General features: G+C 56.9%; 1 protein-coding gene across 1 annotated transcript in view; it reads left to right on the plus strand.

The window, feature by feature from the left end:
* Positions 1-17,060, plus strand: part of KDM2A (lysine demethylase 2A) — a 54,250-nt gene extending 37,190 nt beyond the window's left edge. Inside the window, exons 12-22 of the mRNA XM_068944129.1 lie at positions 974-1,100; positions 2,504-2,928; positions 9,584-9,667; positions 12,035-12,301; positions 12,469-12,600; positions 12,681-12,770; positions 13,711-14,423; positions 15,566-15,729; positions 16,075-16,233; positions 16,429-16,644; positions 16,839-17,060. Of these exons, the coding sequence (XP_068800230.1) occupies positions 974-1,100; positions 2,504-2,928; positions 9,584-9,667; positions 12,035-12,301; positions 12,469-12,600; positions 12,681-12,770; positions 13,711-14,423; positions 15,566-15,729; positions 16,075-16,233; positions 16,429-16,644; positions 16,839-17,020 (2,559 nt within the window). The 3' untranslated portion in view covers positions 17,021-17,060. The remainder of the gene's footprint in view (positions 1-973; positions 1,101-2,503; positions 2,929-9,583; positions 9,668-12,034; positions 12,302-12,468; positions 12,601-12,680; positions 12,771-13,710; positions 14,424-15,565; positions 15,730-16,074; positions 16,234-16,428; positions 16,645-16,838) is intronic.
* Positions 17,061-18,625: the final 1,565 nt, after the last annotated feature.

Below are 18,625 nucleotides of genomic sequence, written 5' to 3' on the forward strand. Positions count from 1 at the left end.
CCTTCATGCCACTTTCCGTCTGGCACCAGGCTTCTGAGGGGGTCTGGAAACCTTACAGCGAGTGTGGTGGGGATCTCCCCTAGCCTCCCTCATAGGGAAGAGGAAGGCAGCAGCATAGCTGTGGGAGTGTCCGGTGCATTGCCTCTTCCCTTACCCAGCTGCTTTCTGGAGCTGAGAATGCTGTTGACAAAGTGTGTGTCCTCACTCACTTGTTGCAGAGATGGCCTCTCTGCAGATGCTGAGAGCTGCAGGACCCTCAGGACATGTCTGGGCTCTGAGAGACAGGCTGTTGGCCTTTCTGAAGCGCTTCAAGGCGCTGCGTTTCTACAGCAGGCAGGGCTGAAGGGATGTGCGCTGCCTGATTTGGTTAGTGCTCAGATGTCAAACCCTCAACCAGAGTGACTGAGTCATAAGAAGGCAGAGAGCATGAGTCCACTCTGACTTGGGCTCTGTAACCTCTGGAAGATGCAAGGCAGGCAGCACTGGTGTAACAGAGCCCTGATAACCCAGTGATTTAGAAGAGTGCTGGTAACTCCTCCCTCGATGGACCGTCCCTTTCTCTCCCACAGTGCATGTACTGATGGATGCAGTGCTGGGGCTTAGGAGGAGGGCTTGAGCTATTACTTTAAGCTAAAACCTTGTATGACGCTGGCCACTTTGTCCTGTGCTAATGAGAAAGAGGTCTGTGGGCAAGTAGAGAGGCACCACCCAAAAAACAAAGCATGAAATGTTTAATGGCTTGCAAGCAAGTGGTGCCTGAACTCTGCTCTGCCTGGTGATAATATCCTTCCACAAGGAGAAATACATCAGGCTGCCAGAAGCATGAATAGATGCTGTTACACATGTACATGCATTTCCTGCCTCCCAGGAGGGGATCAGTCTGGCTTGAGGCAGCAGTAATAAGAGCTGTCTCTGTGCAGCTCTGTGGTGGAGGGGGCCTGAGCTGATCCCTTTCCCTTTGCTTCTTTTGCAGGTCCCGAATAAGTTTCGTTATCCCTTCTATTATGAGATGTGTTGGTATGTGCTGGAGCGCTACGTCTACTGCATCACCAGCCGCTCGCATCTGACCAAGGACTTCCAGAAGGAATCACTCAGTATGGGTAAGCCTTCTGTGTTCGTTGTCTGACCCTTATTCCTTCCTCACACATTGAAGTGCTTTCTTCCACCCTCCTGCTGGGATACCATCTGGCTTAGCAGTACAGCAAGGAGGGGAGGGCTGTGCAGGAGGAATTCAGGACCCTTATTTCCTTAACTTCACAAGGTGGTTTCTTTGGGTATTTCCTCCCTTTTCCCTGTTCACTGTGTAGAGTGCTCAGAGGGGAAGGCAGACTGGCTGAAGGAGGCGTGACTTTGCACAAAAAGTCAAAACTAGCCAGGCTGTTGCTTCCTCCTTTACCCCTGTGACAGGCCAAGTTCCCTGCAGCTGCAAAACCAGCACATGAGTTCCTGGCCTTGCTGGTGCACACAGGGCCTTTAACAGAAGAGGGGGAGGGAAGCTGCAGTAACCATGGCTGTGCTCCAGGACAGTAATGCTTTCTTGCTGTTCAGGGCCTTCCTGCAGGCAGAGTTTAAGGTGCTGTGACGGGGGGTATGTACAAGGGAGTGCAGGGGCTCCCTTGCCGAAAGGGGGTTGGTCTCCTTCCAGCCAAGACAAACAGGCCTGTGCAGAGGTTCAAGAGATGATTTGTCACAAAGACCCTCCTTTAGAAAGAGAGAGCTGAATAGTCTCTACCCTAGGCCCTTGAAGCAAATCTGTCCTCTCTTCTCTAAAAGAGTGTAAACATTGGCTCCTGGACACCATTCTTCACAGCCAGAGCCTTTCCAAGGATTTCGGCTTCTGTTCAAAGGGCCCTAGCAGAGGGAAACAGCTCCCTGCTCTTGTCACTTTCCCACAGTGTTCTGGAGATCCCCCTTCAGCTCCTGAAGTTCTCGGTTTGGGACAAGCTGGGTGTGTTCTCCTGCCTGGAGGCCTTCAGTGCCTCCATTGCTCTTTCTCTGCCGTGGAGTGGCATGAAGTAAGAACTAGTGCAGAGACCTGAAAGGAAGAGAGCAGGACAGCCCTCTTCCCTTTTAGTGTCAGGGAGGGTGCTTTGTCTATCATACACAATCAGGTTCAGAGACGTCGCAGTCTAGTGAGTCCACATCCTCTTCCTCCCATAACAAAGACAGGATTAAGGTCCCAGATCACTCCCAGGAAGGGATGTCTGGAGATCTTGGACCTTCCCAAAACAAATCTAGCCTAGGGCTTTGCTATTCCCTCCTCCAAGAGATTTTCCTGAGATTGGCACCTGGCCTTCCCTTGAAATGAACTGGGAATGGGAAAGGATTTTTAACGATTCTTCCTGAGCGGCCACCTGCCCTCTCCTTTCTCTGGCCTCGTCTCTGTACCTATGTGTGACTTCAGCGCCTCCCCAGTGACTGGGGAGATTCCTCTAGAAACTGAACATCTCTTGTGATTGTCCAGTGGCTGTGCTCTTCTCTCACTCTTTCTCCATTATGACAGACATGGAGCTGAGCTCTTCAGACTCAGTGAACATGGAGGAAGAGGAGGAGGAGGAGGAGGAGGAAGAAGATGCAGCAGGGAAGGAACCCAGGCGACCAGTCACGAGGCGATCTGTTCTCACCAGCCCTATAGCCAATGGTGCCAATGTGGACTATGATGAACTGGGCAGGAGCTGCCGGAGCAGCTTGCCGGGTCTGAAGAAGACCCCATCTATAGACTCTTCCGACTCCAGCCGCGGTTCCCAAAACGGCCAGGCCTGGGACCCACATGGTGGCAGCCCAAACAAGAGCAGAAAGGTTCACCTGACCCAGTTTGAGCTGGAGGGGCTGCGCTGCCTCGTGGACAAACTGGAGTCACTCCCTCTGCACAAGAAGTGCGTCCCCACTGGCATTGAGGACGAGGATGCCCTCATCGCTGATGTCAAGGTATGTAGTTGTGAGGAAGCCACAGTCACTGCCCTTCTTGCCACCTGTCCTCAGGGCTGCCAGGGTGCATCTGCTTTGTCACAGCATCAGAGATGGGAAGGACTTACCCCACAGGGAAACTCATGTGTGACCCTGATCATACCCCAGGCCCAGTGAGGGTGACGTATCTGCAGACTTGGTGTCTTCTCCTTTTGTTGCGTGAGGCTAACGTGACACCAGTTGACGCTTAGAGGCAGTCCTGCTTTGAAAAGGTCGAAGGTGGATTTTTGGGTCGAGGATAGAAGGAGCAGTAATCGCTCTTAGCCAGCATGGCTGAAACACCTCCGGTGAGGCCCTGTTGTCCCTGTCCGAGTTCCTAATAGATGTGGTGCAGTAATGTTCATTGCGATGTAGTTTGTTTCCTGTTCTGGCTTTGACCTTCTCAGGCTGCTGGTCACTGGAACAGTTGGAGCCCTTTCATTGCCCCAGGTGGATTTGGCCTTGTTTCTCTTTGGTTGTTTGCACAGGATGTGATCTTAGGTTATACAAGAATGTGGGTGTGGTGTTTTGTTTGTTTATTTGCCCTGTTTTGCATCTTGTGCTGTATCTGCCAGACCTGTTGTGCTGACTCCATGAGCTTGGGTGTTTTAACCCTCTTGCTTGAGGGGGTTAACTCCCACCCCCATGAGAATTTCAGCCTCACTTAATTCTTCAAATGTCCATTTTGGTCTCTGAAACAACAGTTAGCTTCTATTCCCTTCCTTGCTGATGGCTGTTTGCCTGTACTGAAGCTGGCACCGATGGCTGGGTCTGGATGTATCCTGGGCCTTGCTATTTTGTGTGTCTTCTCCAGGCTCTGTCTCCAATTCTGTGTAGCACTTGGGCAAACACGTGCTTTGCTGCTTTTGATGCAGTGGGGCACAACTCTGGAGTCCCCAGTGTGGGCAGTTACGGATGTGGTTTATGGTTTATATTCTACCGGCATTTTGCCAGAGTAGTGAGCATATATGCTGTTTGGGGGGCTGTAGTTCTGGTTTCCTTGACATCTGTGGCTTTTTCAAGTATGCTGTGGGTGCAGTGACCTTTGGGATATGCAGTGCATGTGTTTCTAAGCCAACATGGCAGGGATGACCTCAGCCCTATCCTGGACCACACAGTGCTCTGGAGAGACTGGAGCTCTGAGGTGTGAGCACAATGTTTCACTCTTGGACTGAGCAAGGGAGACTGGTGTGATCTGCTGGATGTTTTGAGGCAGAATATTCAAGGTATTCAGTAGGGTTTTAAGACCCATTCAAAGTACTTGCCGTGTTCTGGAGCTAATAGACATGTATCTGGGGTGTTGATGTGACCCACCAACCCCCTTGTTCAGCTGTGCCTCATAGATGAGCTGTGAGTGAAAGTCAGTGTGGGCTGGCCGGAGCAAACTGCTTCCATGAAGGTCTTGCTCCTTGAAGCCAGATGACCTCTGAGGTCCAGAAGCATCCTAAGTTTTAGGACTCTCTCTGGGCCTCAGTGTTGACAGCGTCCCGAGTAAAGCCTGTGTTCCAGGGCATCCTCAAAGCACAAAAATCCTTAGTCATCAGACTGCAGTGGTTGGAGAAAACGAGACAGATTTGTCAAAGTACAATAAACCTTTACTTTTAACAATTACCTTTTCCTTAGAGGTGATGGAATTGGCATGCTAGATTGGCTTTTAAATCCTGAAAAGGGGTAAGACATTGTTTAAATCTTTTAATTATCCTGGGCACTTAAACCTCCACTCAGAAGGGTTTTAATTTTCTGTATCAGCAACTTGTATGAAGAACGTGGTATTCTTTAAGCAGGACAAATTGCTACCAAGTTAGGAGTCAAGCGCTCATCCATGTGTCTGTAGATCATCATGTGAGGTATAGAACCTAACGTTGCTTACATAGACTTTTTGCATAACTTCCTCCTCTAATAGCTTTTATGTTCTTGCAAAACTGTAATCGACTCTCTGAGGATAAATTGGTACCTTGGCTGTATCTAAGCACAGCCTTTCCCAATGAGATGCTTGGCCCATTTTGTCCTGATGGTCTTGTCTTTCCTCGCAGCTCTCTGAGGCATGATCCAGGTAGGATCCCTAGGGTTGCACCCTAGGCTAGATCTCTTCTGTTACAGAGCTTGCTGCAAATTTATCTACTATGCCCCCTCTTCCCACTCCCTTTTGGGTGGTGATCGTAACTTCAGGATGTCTCTGGGTTGGGTCACATGGGGAAATCCTGTGCATCCTGTCGTGAGTTGAGCTAGGAGCTTGTTGCATGGTGGGACCTGATACTTTGGATGTGACAAAGATATACTTCCAGCTCCATAGGTCTATAAACCCACCCGAGGCAAGGTTAAGGCTGTGTCAGGCAGCTTAAATAGAAAGAGCACATTGCCATCTCTGCTTCCTCCTTAACCACTCTAGCTTTGCCTGTCTCCCTGGGAAAGCTCTTGATGATACCATGCCACTGCCTTCTGAATCAGCTGCTCCTCAGTGGCTTCATCAGGAGGGCCCACATGAACCAAAACAACTTCTAATTCACCATTAGGAGACAATTTGCCTTCAGGAAACAAGGTTGTAACACACTGCCTTGCAGCACTGATGGCTGAGTGGAAGGAAAAAAAAAAAAAACCCTCTAGACTGGAGTCTTTGGAAGGATCATTGGCAAAGAGGGAACTTCAGAGAGGTCCCATCATCCAGGATTTTTTCATCTTCTGACTGCTTCTGTTCATCTCTGAACCAACCTAGGGTATGCTGGTTTCCCTTACTTGCTCTTCGGAGGCATTGAATAATCTGAGGGTCTAGTTCCTTTAGCTGTTGGGTCATCTCTAGGGAGCTATCAGACTTGCTGTGTGCTGATTGGTCGTGAGCCGAGCCCACATGTGAAGCAGGTGTTGCAGTGCCACCAGGCACTTCTGCCTTGGTAACTACTGCACATGGGTTATGATTAGGCTCTACATGGAGGCCTTGGTATAGGTATTGAAGCACCAAGCATTGCAGAAACAAGGAGAGTTTCTCCCAGAAATGCAAATCCCATTTGCAGGTCCTCATGTCCGGCATTGTCCGCATACTTGGCAGCTGCTCAGCGCTGTGCTAGGTCTCCTCCAGGATCAGAGACCTCTCGCTTCTCCACAGAAGCGTGGTGGTCTCCTTCTCTGTCTGATCTGTTCTTCCTGCGGGTCAGGTCTCCCTGAGATATTCCCTGTGCCTGGTACTCTCCCATCCCTGCTCCAGTAAATCTGCCAGGTGAGATCTGCTTTCCAGAGAGAGCACATCTCTCCAGCTGCTTGTGTCTGGGAGAAGCAGTGAATACATCAGCTTGTTGAAGCCCAGAGGATTGAACAGTGCTGATGAGTACCCTTGGGAGGAGTGAGTGGTCTTGGGCCACTTCCACTTCCTCTGCAGCCCTATGGGGAGAGGTCACACAGTCCCTCTTTGCTGCAGGGCTATGAAACATGGAGTGGACTCGGTGAGGCCTGAGGGCTGCTTCCACTGGGACTGGACAAGGAAGGTCAAGGTCATCTACTGAGAAGGTTGTCCACTGACGGGAAGGCAGGACTGGCCATGCCCCAGTCCCTGGCTCAGGAGAGGCTAAACAACCCTGGATTGAAACCCTGAGCCATGTGCAAGATCCCCTGTGTGTATGGCAGCAGTATGAGATGTCTGATACTTCCCACAGTCACTTTGGCAAATGGGCCCAGTAGAAATGCTGTACCTTGGAACAAGCAGGGCCAAAGACCTCTCAGCTGCCCTGCTGCCTGATGAGATGTGACCTGAGCATGCAAACAGATGTGCCCGATTTCAGCAATATGATGGAGAGGCCACTGCCACCAACCTCTGCGCAGGGCCAAACCACATGGCAGGTGTCACTGTCCCCAGCATGATGCAGAAACCAAGATCTGCCAGTGTGTGCAGAGAGCCTGTGCCTGGAGCCCAAGAGTGGCTTCCCTGTGATGACCTTCAAGAACTCCCAGTGGCATTACCTATCTAGATGGTGACAGTTCAGACCTAAATGTCTGGTCAGTATGCAACTTGCTTCCTATGCTTTTCGGGGCAGGAAACACAAAAGCTGTAGTCAGCTGCAGATATTCTGGATGTGTCAGACAAGCGGGAGCAGTTGTTCTTCTCTTGTGCCACTCTTGCGGGGGGGCTTGCTTTATGTAAAGGGCTTCTTCCACTTTGGCTGCGATGGTCTGGAGTCGGGGTCAGGGAGCTGGGGCTGGCCAGGGGAGGCGCTGCTTCACCCACGTGGGTTTGTCCCCCCCAGCAGTTGGGTTAGCGGTGGCTTGGGGAGCACAGCTGCTCCCGAACTTAGCTTCCAGGATATTTGTCAGGACAGGGGAGGTCTGTGCGTCCAGATCGGGAGAGCGTGGGTCCCATACCTGCAGCCCACGTGTTTCAGGGGCTGGTCTTCCCTGCTGTGATTTAAAAGCCCTTTTTCCCCCGCTCACGCCTCCGATGTCTCCTAGATGCAGGCGGGTTCAGCGTCCAGCGGGAGCCCCAAAAACCGCCCTGGCGAAGACAAAAGAAAGGTGGAGGGGGGCTGGGCGTGAGTGAGCAAGGCAAGGGCGCCAGCGGGCTGAGGTGCGCGCGGGGCTTAACGGCTTTCCGCCGTGCTCTCCCGAGCCTGCCCGGAGCCCTGGGGGAGGCTGGCTCTGGCTTCTCCGATTGCAGTGGCGGAAGGAGGGGAGGGGAAGGTGGGCCGCGCCAGCCAGGCCCCTGCGCCAATCCGCGCGGCGCCAGGCGCCTGTCCCAGCCCCTCCCGGCGCTGCAGCAGAACAGCTCTGCCCTCTGCTCACTCGCTCGCTTTTTCTCTTCTGCCATCTTCCCGTTGCAAAGCATTGCTGGGAACCGCATGTGGGTGACGCAGCAGCATTGTTTCAGGCTCAGGAAGCCGCCGTTGCTGCCCAAGGGCTCGGGGAGGAACACGCGGCTGCCAGAGCAGCTGCTGGAGCCGGGGAGGAGCAGGGGACGGCTCGGGGCGGGGGCGCGCGGCTGCTCGCCCAACCATGTCCCTGAAGACTGGGGGTCCGGCTAGAGTCTGCTCAGACTGAGCAAGCGAGTGGAGGTGTCTGGGGAGAGGTGGGGGGGGGGCCCCAAGCCCTCGCAGTGCGGGCACCGAAACAAAGAGGGCTCGGCAAACTTCACCCCAGAGTCTCAGCAGCTCCAGAAGCGCAAGGTCAGGCAGCTGGCGATGCTCGGGGGGGTGGGGAGGGGACGCGGGGGCAGTCCGGACCCAGGCGGGGTGGGAGGGGACCGCTGGGGGGACCCGGGTGTCCTCCACTTCCCCGGAGAGGTCTCGGGCTTGTGCTCGGGCTCGCCTTCGCTTCCCTGGGGCGCGCCGGCTCGTGCTGAGTTCCTGCCGGGCAGAGGGGGAAGCATGCGGTGTGCGTGCAGGGTCCCCTCCGCATTGTCCGCTCCAGCGGGAGCAGAGGGGCTGTGGGGGGTGGCCAGCTCCCGCACCAGGTCCGAGCAGGATGTGGCCGCAGGACGCCGGCACACCGCGGGGCACACCACAGGACACCGGCGCTCCCCGGGAGCCGAACGACCTCTCCAGCTCGGAGCGTGCCTGAACTGTCGCCGCCTTCCACCGTGCCCAGGGCGGGGGCAGCCCGCAATTCCCTGTACGCACGTGTGTGCGTGCATGGATGCGACCCCCAGACCCTGACCTTTCCTTCCAGCGCGTGCTCATGGGAAGGCTGGCGGGGAGGCAGAAAGTCTGTAGGCAGCATGCCGTGCCGCTGGGGAGCGGTGGGGAGGCCGCGGCTTCCTGCCACCCGCAGCCTCCGGAGCCGGGTGGGGGAAGTGCTGGAAAGCCGCCCGTGCGGGAGCGAGCTGGAGCGCTCGCTCTGGGAACGGGCAGCCCCTTGGGGGAAGCCAGCCCAGCCCCTGGCCCGGGAAGCGCGGCGCGCTCCGCGCACACGGGGATGCCGGCAGGAGGCTCCTGCAAGCGTAGCCATGGCAACGCCGAGTAAATAAAGCACCTTTGCAATGGCAAATTCGGCGGGGAATGGCTGCAGGGAGGGGGGCCGCAATCAAGGGGGCGAGCAGGAGAGCCGAAACGTCAAGGATGAGCGCAAGGAGTCTGCATCCACCAAGAGCACGGGTGCCCGTGGCGCCGTAGGGCAGCGTGCCTGTTCAGGGCAGCTCCCAGGGCAAAGCCTTGGTGCTTGGGGATCTCTCTTGTTGAAGCCAAACCCCGCGGCAGTGCGGGGGAGCAGCTTTCAGCTGCCTGGCAGCTTGCACTGCACTACGGAGGGGGTGCTGGGGTGTCGCATCCTCGAGCCACTCCGCCCTCCAGCTGCTCTGTGCCTGAGGAGTGTTTGGGGGGGGCCAAAGCAGGGGACCCTCGTGCTTCCCTCCCCGTGAATCCTGCTGGATTGTCAAAGCTCGGCGCTCTCCCCCCCCACCGCGCAGCGCGGGGCCTCGGGGCTTGAAATGCAGTTGATGAAAGCGCTCGTGCAGATCGACTCGACAGAGCTTGTCTGTCTAACGTGGGGAGGGATCGTCGCTCGCAGGCGTGGGTAGAGGAGGGCTCCTTCCCAGCCGCGTTTGAAGCATGCTGTCCTTGGCATCTGGTCAGAGCCCGCCTTGCTGGCGGGAGTGTTGTTTCGCTGTGCTCACACCTGTGCTTTTTGTCTCTTTGCTTTTTCCCCCTCCTCTCTCCATCAGCTGCTGCTAGAAGAATACGCAAACAGCGACCCCAAACTGGCACTTACAGGCGTCCCTATCGTCCAGTGGCCCAAGAGAGATAAGGTACGAGCCGCGAGGTGTCGGGGCTTGAGGAGCCGTTCCTGGGAGGGTGTTGCACGTGGTTTAGCCGGTTCCTCGCCATCAGCCGAGTTGCCCTTTGGGGCTGGGGTGCAATGGCACTGCCTGTGTATCTGCTTGGGGAGCCTCAGCCACTCGGCAGAAAGGGGAGCATTGCTAAGGCAGACCATGGGGGTCAGCTGCCTTTACAGCACCCTGACCAAACGCATTTATTTGCAATTCTGAAGATATCCATGTTGGTTATTCTTGATGGGTGATAATTGGGTCATCCCCAGCTGCTGCATGTGTTCCAGCCCCTTATTTGTGCTCAGAGGAGCCAGAGTCTTGCTGGTGGTGGAAGGAGTGATTCTCTAGAGGAAGCTCACCCCACAGCGCTCTGGTTTGACAAGGGGACCCTGGGTGGTGTGAGCCGTGTTGTGTGTCAGGGCACACAGTGCTATTGCATTCCCCGACAGGTGAAGGGCAAGGTGTGGGAATTGATGATAAGCATCAACCCTGCCCACTTTGTGGGCAAGGCAGCATTGGCAAGCCAGCCCCTCACTGCTCACCGCTAGGTGAGTGTGCCCCCTTGGGTCCATGCCCCTAGCAGCACACCTGCATACTTGCCTGTGCTGTAGAGTTGGCTCTTGCAACCGCAGAGAAGGCAGCTCCTTCCTTCCAGGAATCTCTCCCTGCAGAGAGCAGCCAGCTCCTCAGGAGAGGGACCTCTTGGCTTGCCTTTGCCCTTCCCTCCCCGATTGTGCTTGTAACCCCGGGGCCCAAAGCCGGGCTGCATCTGCGGCCAAGCTTGCTGGGCAGATGGAGAGGCTTGGAGTGGCCTCTGTTGTAGGCTGGCTGGCCGGCTTTCCATCCCCCTCCGCAGGCTGCTTTCCCGCAGGCAGCCGGGACACCTCCCATAGGTCACTGCTCCCTTCCTGCTGGGAGACAAGCTTGTGGGCAGACTGATGTATGGGAAGAGCAGGACCCTGTCACACTAGGAAGGATTAGTAACGCCCAGTCTGGGTGGCTGGAGACAAACAAGCCTCTCAGATCTCCTTTTAGAGGTGCCTGTCTCTGTTCACCCCGTCCAACGGGATCCAGCGCAACTTTGCTGGTGGTTGAGCGGCACAAGCATCTCCTCTTGCCTCAGGCAGCTTTTCTGGGAGTAGAGACCTGGAGATGTCGGCACTCTTTGGATGCAGCAGTCAGATGCTTGGTGCGTCCGTGACCCCATCCTTGTGCTGGGTCCTTTGGGCACAGGCCCCTTCAGCCTTGGTGCACGCAGCGCAAGGGCTGTCCCCGGAAGGATGCCGCGGCCAGCCTCTCTGCTCTGAGGGCCGACGAGACACGGTGGCAGGTGTCTGCTGGGGGAGGTGTGTTATCCCACCCATAGTGTAAATAAGGGCTCTTGGGTGTTCCCAGCATGCCTTGAGTTTGCAAAAAAAGAGCGACTGGAGCAGTTGGAGGCAGTAAAGTCTGGCTGGGCAGAAATCATGCACACAGGATTTAGGGGGTCTGAGCTGAGCTGGGTCCCTGTGGGCTTGAGTACTAGCTTTCCCCCAGGGCAGAAATCTGGTCGTTGGAGAGACAGCCTGCTGAAGCCCAGCTGGGTATTGAAATCCAGCAGCCACCTTGTCCTGGCCTACTCTAGCCCTGTAGGTAGGCTTGCAGGGTACATCTGCTCTCCCAGGCCTGAGCTTGCTCTGCTGTGCTCTGGGCACCCTGGCCAGCTCCAGTTCTGGAGGCGTATTGAAATCCAGCAGCCACCTTGTCCTGGCCTACTCTAGCCCTGTAGGTAGGCTTGCAGGGTACATCTGCTCTCCCAGGCCTGAGCTTGCTCTGCTGTGCTCTGGGCACCCTGGCCAGCTCCAGTTCAGGTACTCGGTGAATGCTGTAGAGGCACAGCACTTGTGTCAGAGCTGAGCCCTGTGCCCTTGCGCTGCTTGGGGAGAGAGCTAAGCCTGCACAGAGGCTTGGGGAGATGGCAGAGATTGTCAAGCTGCCCAGGCAAGCTTTCTCTGGTGGCTTGCTTCAGAAATAAAGTGTCCATTTGAGCACCGCAATGTTTTCAGGCCTCAGCAGCCCTCTTGAGAGCTGGTCAGCCCTCTTGAGAGCTGGTTCTCACTCCTGATGGGAAAGATGGGAGGAATGGGAGCCTGTGCCATGCGGAGATGAAGGCTGAGTGAGTGCTGCTCAAGGAGATCCCCTCGCAGCAGTGCTGACAGACTTCTCCTTTGTCTCCAGCTCTTTCCTGCGTAGAGGTGAAGGAGCTAGGAAGCTCTATCTGGAGCCTGAGATCAGAGGCTTTCTGATCCAAGCTGAATCCAGCAATCTGCCTTATCTCATGCCACTTCCGTCTCTTTCTGTTGCCAGCTAAAGCTCCAGGCCCGGCTGAGGGTCCGCCTGCCCACCATCCCCATCACCAAGCCTCACACCATGAAGCCAACCCCCCGCCCAACACCCGTCAGGCCCACGGTCTCTCCCATCGTGTCAGGAGCCAGGCGGAGGCGGGTGAGGTGCCGGAAGTGCAAGGCTTGCATGCAGGGCGAGTGTGGCATGTGCCATTATTGCAGGGACATGAAGAAGTTTGGTGGGCCTGGTCGCATGAAGCAGTCCTGTGTCCTCCGACAGTGCTTAGCGGTGAGTCTTCAGCCTGATCCTTTTCCCAGAGAAGCCCACTGCAGCCCAGCAGCAACCTTCTCTGGCTGTCCGGGGTCAGAGAGGAGAGGGCAGTGACAAGATTTTTGATTCATGGGGGACGTTTGGCCCCTACCTTGCCCTGGTTTCACCCCTGCTTTCCTTTGCAGCCTAGGCTGCCTCACTCGGTCACTTGTGCACTTTGTGGGGAGGTGGATCAGAACGAAGACTCCCAGGACTTCGAGAAGAAGCTCATGGAGTGCTGCATCTGCAATGAGATCGTTCACCCTGGCTGCCTGCAGGTGAGCATCTCGGGCACCAGGGCAGACAGGGCTTGGCCGCAGGGGAGGGCAACCACTAACCTGCACTGTCCTCCCCACAGATGGATGGGGAAGGTCTGCTCAACGATGAGCTTCCCAACTGCTGGGAGTGTCCCAAATGCTACCAGGGTGACGACGCTGAGAAGGGCCAGGTACGAGGCGAGTTATGCTGGGACAGAGGGGATGTGTGTCCTCCATCCCTCTGCATCCTGCTGGGGCTTAGGCAGGGTTCAGCCACGCCGGGCCACGGAAATGGCAGGTGACACGGAGGGCAGCAGGGCCGGAGGTGCATGGGTGGGCTTGCAGAGAGGGTTGGAGGGGCGGCAGGGAACAGCACAAGCCAGGGGACCAGTAAGGCAGTGACTGAGAACGGGCATCGCTCAGGGCGCAGCACAGCGGCGCTTGGGGACCTGGCAGCACCCTGCAGGGGTGGAGGAGCTGGCAGATGCTGCCACAGCCAGGTCCTGGCATCTCGCAGTGGGGGGAGCTGACAGCCCCCTGCTCTCTGTCCCCGGTGCTCCCAGAGAGCCCATCAGCGAGCCAAGGCCAGGCTCCCGCAGAAGCGGCAAGGGCACCCCAGTCCCTCTGCCAGGCAGCAAGCAGGCTACATGCAGCAGCTGACCAGGAGACCAGCCTACAGCTACCAGGTCATCTGTAGGACCGTGACTGCTGTTGTGGATGGAAATGTGGCAGCCAAGGCAAGCCAGGCTGAGAACAGCGGGCCGGGGGCACCCTCACCTTCCCCTGGGTGATGTGCATGCTTGGGGTGCACATCTGCCTGGCTCCATGATCCGCTGGCACTTAGAGCAGAGATGATGAGCACCTCTGTTTCCTATGGTATGTTGTGCTGAGCTGTGATCCTGAGGGTTTCCACTGCAAGAGGCAGGGGACTGCTAGGCACAGAGTGGAAACTACCTCCCACCCCAAAGGTCTCCCTTTTTGTGAAAGGGAAAAGAATGCGTTGGTTACTGCTGTCTGTGACAAAGTCTAGTCTTGGTGGTTCTGGGCACGACTGGTGCAGATGAGGAGGGTTCATTCCCCAGGCCTGCTGCTGCTCCATCCCCACTAACTTTCCACCTCGCTTCCCCACAGAAGCGGAAGGTGGAGGAGAGCGATGATGACACGGCGCAAGCCAAGGTGCTGCGGCCTCTGCGGAGTTGTGAGGAGCCCCTGACGCCCCCGCCCAACTCGCCCACCCCCATGCTGCAGCTGATCCACGACCCAGCGTCACCACGAGGCATGGTGACACGCTCGTCCCCAGGAGCCGGCCCCAGCGACCACCACAGTGCCAGCAGGGATGAGCGCTTCAAGCGAAGGCAGCTGCTGCGGCTCCAGGCTACTGAGCGAACCATGGTGCGGGAGAAAGAGAACAATCCCAGTGGCAAGAAGGAGCTGTCAGAGGTGGAGAAAGCCAAGCTGCATGGCTCCTACCTCACTGTGACGCTGCAGCGCCCCACCAAAGACGTCCATGGCACTTCCATCGTCCCCAAGCTGCAAGCTATCACAGCCTCCTCCACCAACCTGCAGCATTCTCCCCGCGTGGTCGTGCGCCACACACCAGCCAGGATGCCCCAGCGGGGTGGGGGGGACGAGGAGGCAGCTGCAGAGGAGGATGAGGAGGAAGAAGAGGAGGACGACGAGAACGCGGAGGAGGGGGGGGCAGCCCGGCTCAACGGCAGAGGGGGCCGGGCACAGGAGGGCGAGGAAAGCTGGATGCAGCGTGAGGTGTGGATGTCTGTCTTCCGCTACCTCACTCGCAGGGAGCTCTGCGAGTGCATGCGGGTGTGCAAGACCTGGTACAAATGGTGAGTGTGGGGGTCCTACGGGGAGCACCCCGGCCAGAGCTGCCTGTGCCCTGATCTGTGGACCAGGCATGGTCACACCAAACCTTGTGCCTGAAAGGGACGCAACCAGAGATGGAAAGGGGAGGAAAGGAGCTCGCTTCCAGCACCATCAGTGCACTTCCTCTGCACCTCAAAGCTGTCCTTTACTAGGCAGCATTGCCCTTGGGCCCTGCAGCCAGCCCTACTTGCCACTGCCTCTTCCATACGTGTTCCAGTCCCTCCTGTCCGCAACCTTCCTTCTGTCCCCTTTGCTGAGAGACAGTCACAGGCTGTCACTCAAACACCTGTCCCTCCACTTTTGTCCTTGCAAGGTGCTGATGCCCTTTGCTCACCCACTACTCAGCTTGATCTTAGGTCTTCTCTGCCTCCCATCCTAAGCCAGCTTCACGGCGCATGGCTGGTGAAGGCAGGCTGAGGTGGGGATGGGTTTGCTGGCTGGAAATGCCTCGCGGGGCAGTGGGCCCAAAGACAATGCTGGCACCGGGACAGCTGTGGATGCAGGGCTTGGGAACAGACGGCGACTGGAAGCTGGGAGGTTTCTAACCACCAAGTAGTGGGAATGGCACAACAGGAGCAGCCTGGGCAGCTTTGGTTGGCGGCCGATAGGAATCGGGTGATGCAGTGGTTGCAGGAGATCGGGACGCTGCTGTCCCTGGGGGATTGGGGTCTGTGAGACCATTCCTTCACCCGTCACAGGCCTTTAGGGCAGAGCTGGGCTGCAGTTGGGTCCTCAGGCTCCCACAGGAGAGGAGTTTGTCACCTCCAGGCTCTGTTGCAGCTCCCAGCAAAGCCAGAAGCATTGCTGAGGCCGTAGGATGGGACCAGGCTGAGCGTGTTTTGCCCACTGGGAGCAGGGATGCTTCAAATCTGCTCCTTCCTGGCAGGAGGAGCACCCGGGAGGGGGCAGACAGACTCAGCTGTGACTCAGTCTTGTTATGTGGAAGCAGAATCCTGCTGGGGTTGTTCTAGGCATCCCTGGGTGGCTGGACACCCCCACCAACCTCCCCATGTGTCCTGGCACTCAAACCAATGTGCCTCTTGTCACGCAGGACTCTGGGCTCTTGGTCCTTGGCTTCTCACCTTGTCCTTGTCCCTGTCCCCAGGTGCTGTGACAAGAGATTGTGGACAAAGATAGATTTGAGCAGGTGCAAGTCCATCACCCCCCAGGCACTGAGCGGCATCATCAAAAGACAGCCAGTCAGCCTCGACCTCAGCTGGACCAATATCTCCAAAAAACAGCTCACATGGCTTGTCAACAGGCTGCCAGGTGAGCCCAGGCTGGGGAGGGATGCCTTATCTCTGCCACCAGCCTGCGCAGAGGCTTCCCCCACAGCAGGGCTGCAGCGAGAGGCAGGCTCTGCATCTGGGGTACCTGCTGACAGGAAAGCTCTTGGGTGCTTGGATCCCATCACCTAAGAAGTAGCTGATGGTGCCTCCGCCCTTGTAGCTGTGTTTTAACTTCTCCCTCTGTAGAGCCTGACTCTCCATCCCACCCTGGGGCAGGAAGGGGAGCTGTTTCCTTATGTGCCTGGATAAAGAGGGCTGAGATCTGGGATGCCTTGGAGCTGACTGAGCCCAGCTGACTTGTTACCTCTCTTCCTTCTCCCGGCAGGCTTGAAAGACCTCATCTTAGCGGGCTGTTCCTGGTCTGCAGTCTGTGCTCTCAGTACCTCCAGCTGCCCCCTTCTCAGGACCCTCGATCTTCGGTGGGCAGTAGGAATCAAGGACCCTCAGATCCGGGACTTACTCACACCTCCAACAGACAAACCCAGTAAGCTGTTCCCCCGGCTGCCCCAGGGCAAGGCTGGGGCAGTCATTACCGAGGAGGGTCTCCACAAGTTTTGGGGAGCTGGTGAGGGTGACTTCTGGATTGCAGAGCAGGGTGGTGTGGCCAGATCTGGAATTCCCCGAGCCAGCAGTGCCGACAGCTGCATGTCCACACTCAGCTCCATCTCTCCCTCTGCAGGTCAGGACAATCGCAGCAAACTCCGCAACATGATCGACTTCCGGCTAGCTGGCCTGGACATCACTGATGCCACGCTGCGGCTCATCATCCGCCATATGCCCCTGCTCTCCCGCCTTGACCTCAGCCACTGCAACCACCTTACGGACCAGTCGGCCAATCTCCTAACAGCTGTGGGCTCTTCCACACGCAACTCCCTCACTGAGCTCAACATGGCAGGTGGGTACAGTGCTCTGTGGCCAAGGCTGGCCTCCCCACACCCTGCTGGATCGGGGAGGGGCTGGTCGGACAAATTTGCTGTCAAGCAGCGGCTTCCTCCTCCCCTCCTGCCTTGCGGGCCTGATGCGGAAGCTCAGCGCTGGCTTCGTGGAGGCGTTGCAGCGCTCGCGCTCTCTCTCTCTCTCTCCCTGCAGGCTGCAATAAGCTGACAGACCAGGCCCTGCTGTACCTGCGACGTATCTCCAATGTCACTCTAATCGACCTGCGAGGTTGCAAACAGATCACCCGCAAAGCCTGTGAGCACTTCATCTCGGACCTGTCCATCAACAGCCTCTACTGCCTGTCTGATGAGAAGCTGATCCAAAAAATCAGCTAGAGACCCCCCTTCCAGGCAGACTGAGGAGAAGGAAAAGAGCCCATCCCACCCCTCTTGGAGAGCCGCTCCTCCACATCCCCACCCTGCCCTCCGTGTCCTGCTGCTGCCTCCCACACAAGTCGGCAGGCAGGGCCACTGCTGGCCTCGCTCCGCCATCCTTCCTCCTCCTCCCCCTGGGACTTCCGTCAATGAAGATGTCCCACCAGGCTGGCCAGTACCAGAGGAGGAACAGGCAAATGGCAGGGAGCCCCGTCTTGGAGGCTGGCTGCTCTAAGGCGGAGGTTGTAATGGAGGTCTCTGTGCAGAGAAGTGGGGCACCCTCTTCCCCCTGCTTTTCCCCTCCTCCCCGTCTCCTCCTTGCCTTGAAACACTTGTCACTTCCCTGTTAGCACAAGCTTGAGGGTAAAGGTCTCTCCAAGGAAGAAGGAGCAGAGCTGGAACAAAACGTACCCCTTCATGCAACCACCAGCTCGTCGCTTGCCCTGCTCTGTCAGCCCCCGTTATGGTTTTCCTCGTTTGGCTGCAGGGGCTGTGATCGAATCCCCTCCTTCTCCCACCGCTCTTGTGCGTCTGGGCGGCTCTTTCAGTGTTGAGGGCAGGAGCCCCGCAGCTGGGATATCACAAGTTCACCCAGCCACGCAGCTGGCACAAGTGGGCCAGGAGCAGGGTGGCTTTGCAGCATGTTTTTCCCCTTGCTGGGGAGACGAGGCTGGGGGACGCTGCGCTTTCGCTCTGGGGCAGCGCCAGCCTTCTTGGAGCATCGCGTGTCCCAACATGGCCCCGCAGCAGCGGCGAGGGCCAGGGCTGGCCGCCAACAGGGAGCAGGGGAGAAACCACAGGTACATCAGCTCAGGGAGGACTCGGAAAGCATCAGCCGGGGGTGAGTGAGCAAGTGGGGGGACAGGAGTTGTCTCCTCTTCCTTCCCAGCTCCCTGCACGTGGCCTAGCATCGTGAAGCACTCTGGGGCTGCCACAGCCAGAAGGGCAAAGGCGGCTCTGTCTCTGCCTGGGGCTCTTTGACCTGGGAGTCGAACTGGCATAAATGCCCCACCCCACTGTCCTCTCCTTTTCCCCCACCCCCTTTTAGCTGCCGTTTTTTCCTTTGCAATGAATGGTCGGTCCAAAGAACCTCTCTCTAGGGCAGCAGAGAGCTTTTTGCACTTTAAAAAAAGAAAGAAAAAAAAACAAAAAAAAAACAAAAAACAAAAAAGGAAGAAAAGAAAAAAGGTTGGAATCTTCTTTTGGGTCACTATTTTATTTCCCTCCCTGTCCTGCCTGTGACCAGATGCTCCCCGTCTCTCCCCCAGCATCTGAGCGCTTGGCAGCACCTGCACACGGCGCTCTTCTTCCCCAGCCTGGCCCGGCCCTCTCCGTTCCCCTCGCAACGCGCATAGATAGCACAAACCAGCCCACCGTGTGCCACCGGTTCCTGAGCCCCAGAGAAAGGACGGCTGAGGGGCCAGGAGGCCTCTGTGGAGGCCAGCCCGCGTGTCATCTTGCTGCTTCAAAAGCAATAAGGGAGGAGAAGAGTGGCTGCGGCCCCTCGGGCTCCGCCAAGGGCTCTGGCACAGGATTGATGCTCAGGTGTTGGGCGAGATGCCTTGG

The sequence above is a fragment of the Struthio camelus genome, chromosome 5 (assembly GCF_040807025.1).
Source record: "Struthio camelus isolate bStrCam1 chromosome 5, bStrCam1.hap1, whole genome shotgun sequence".
NCBI lineage: Eukaryota > Metazoa > Chordata > Aves > Struthioniformes > Struthionidae > Struthio > Struthio camelus.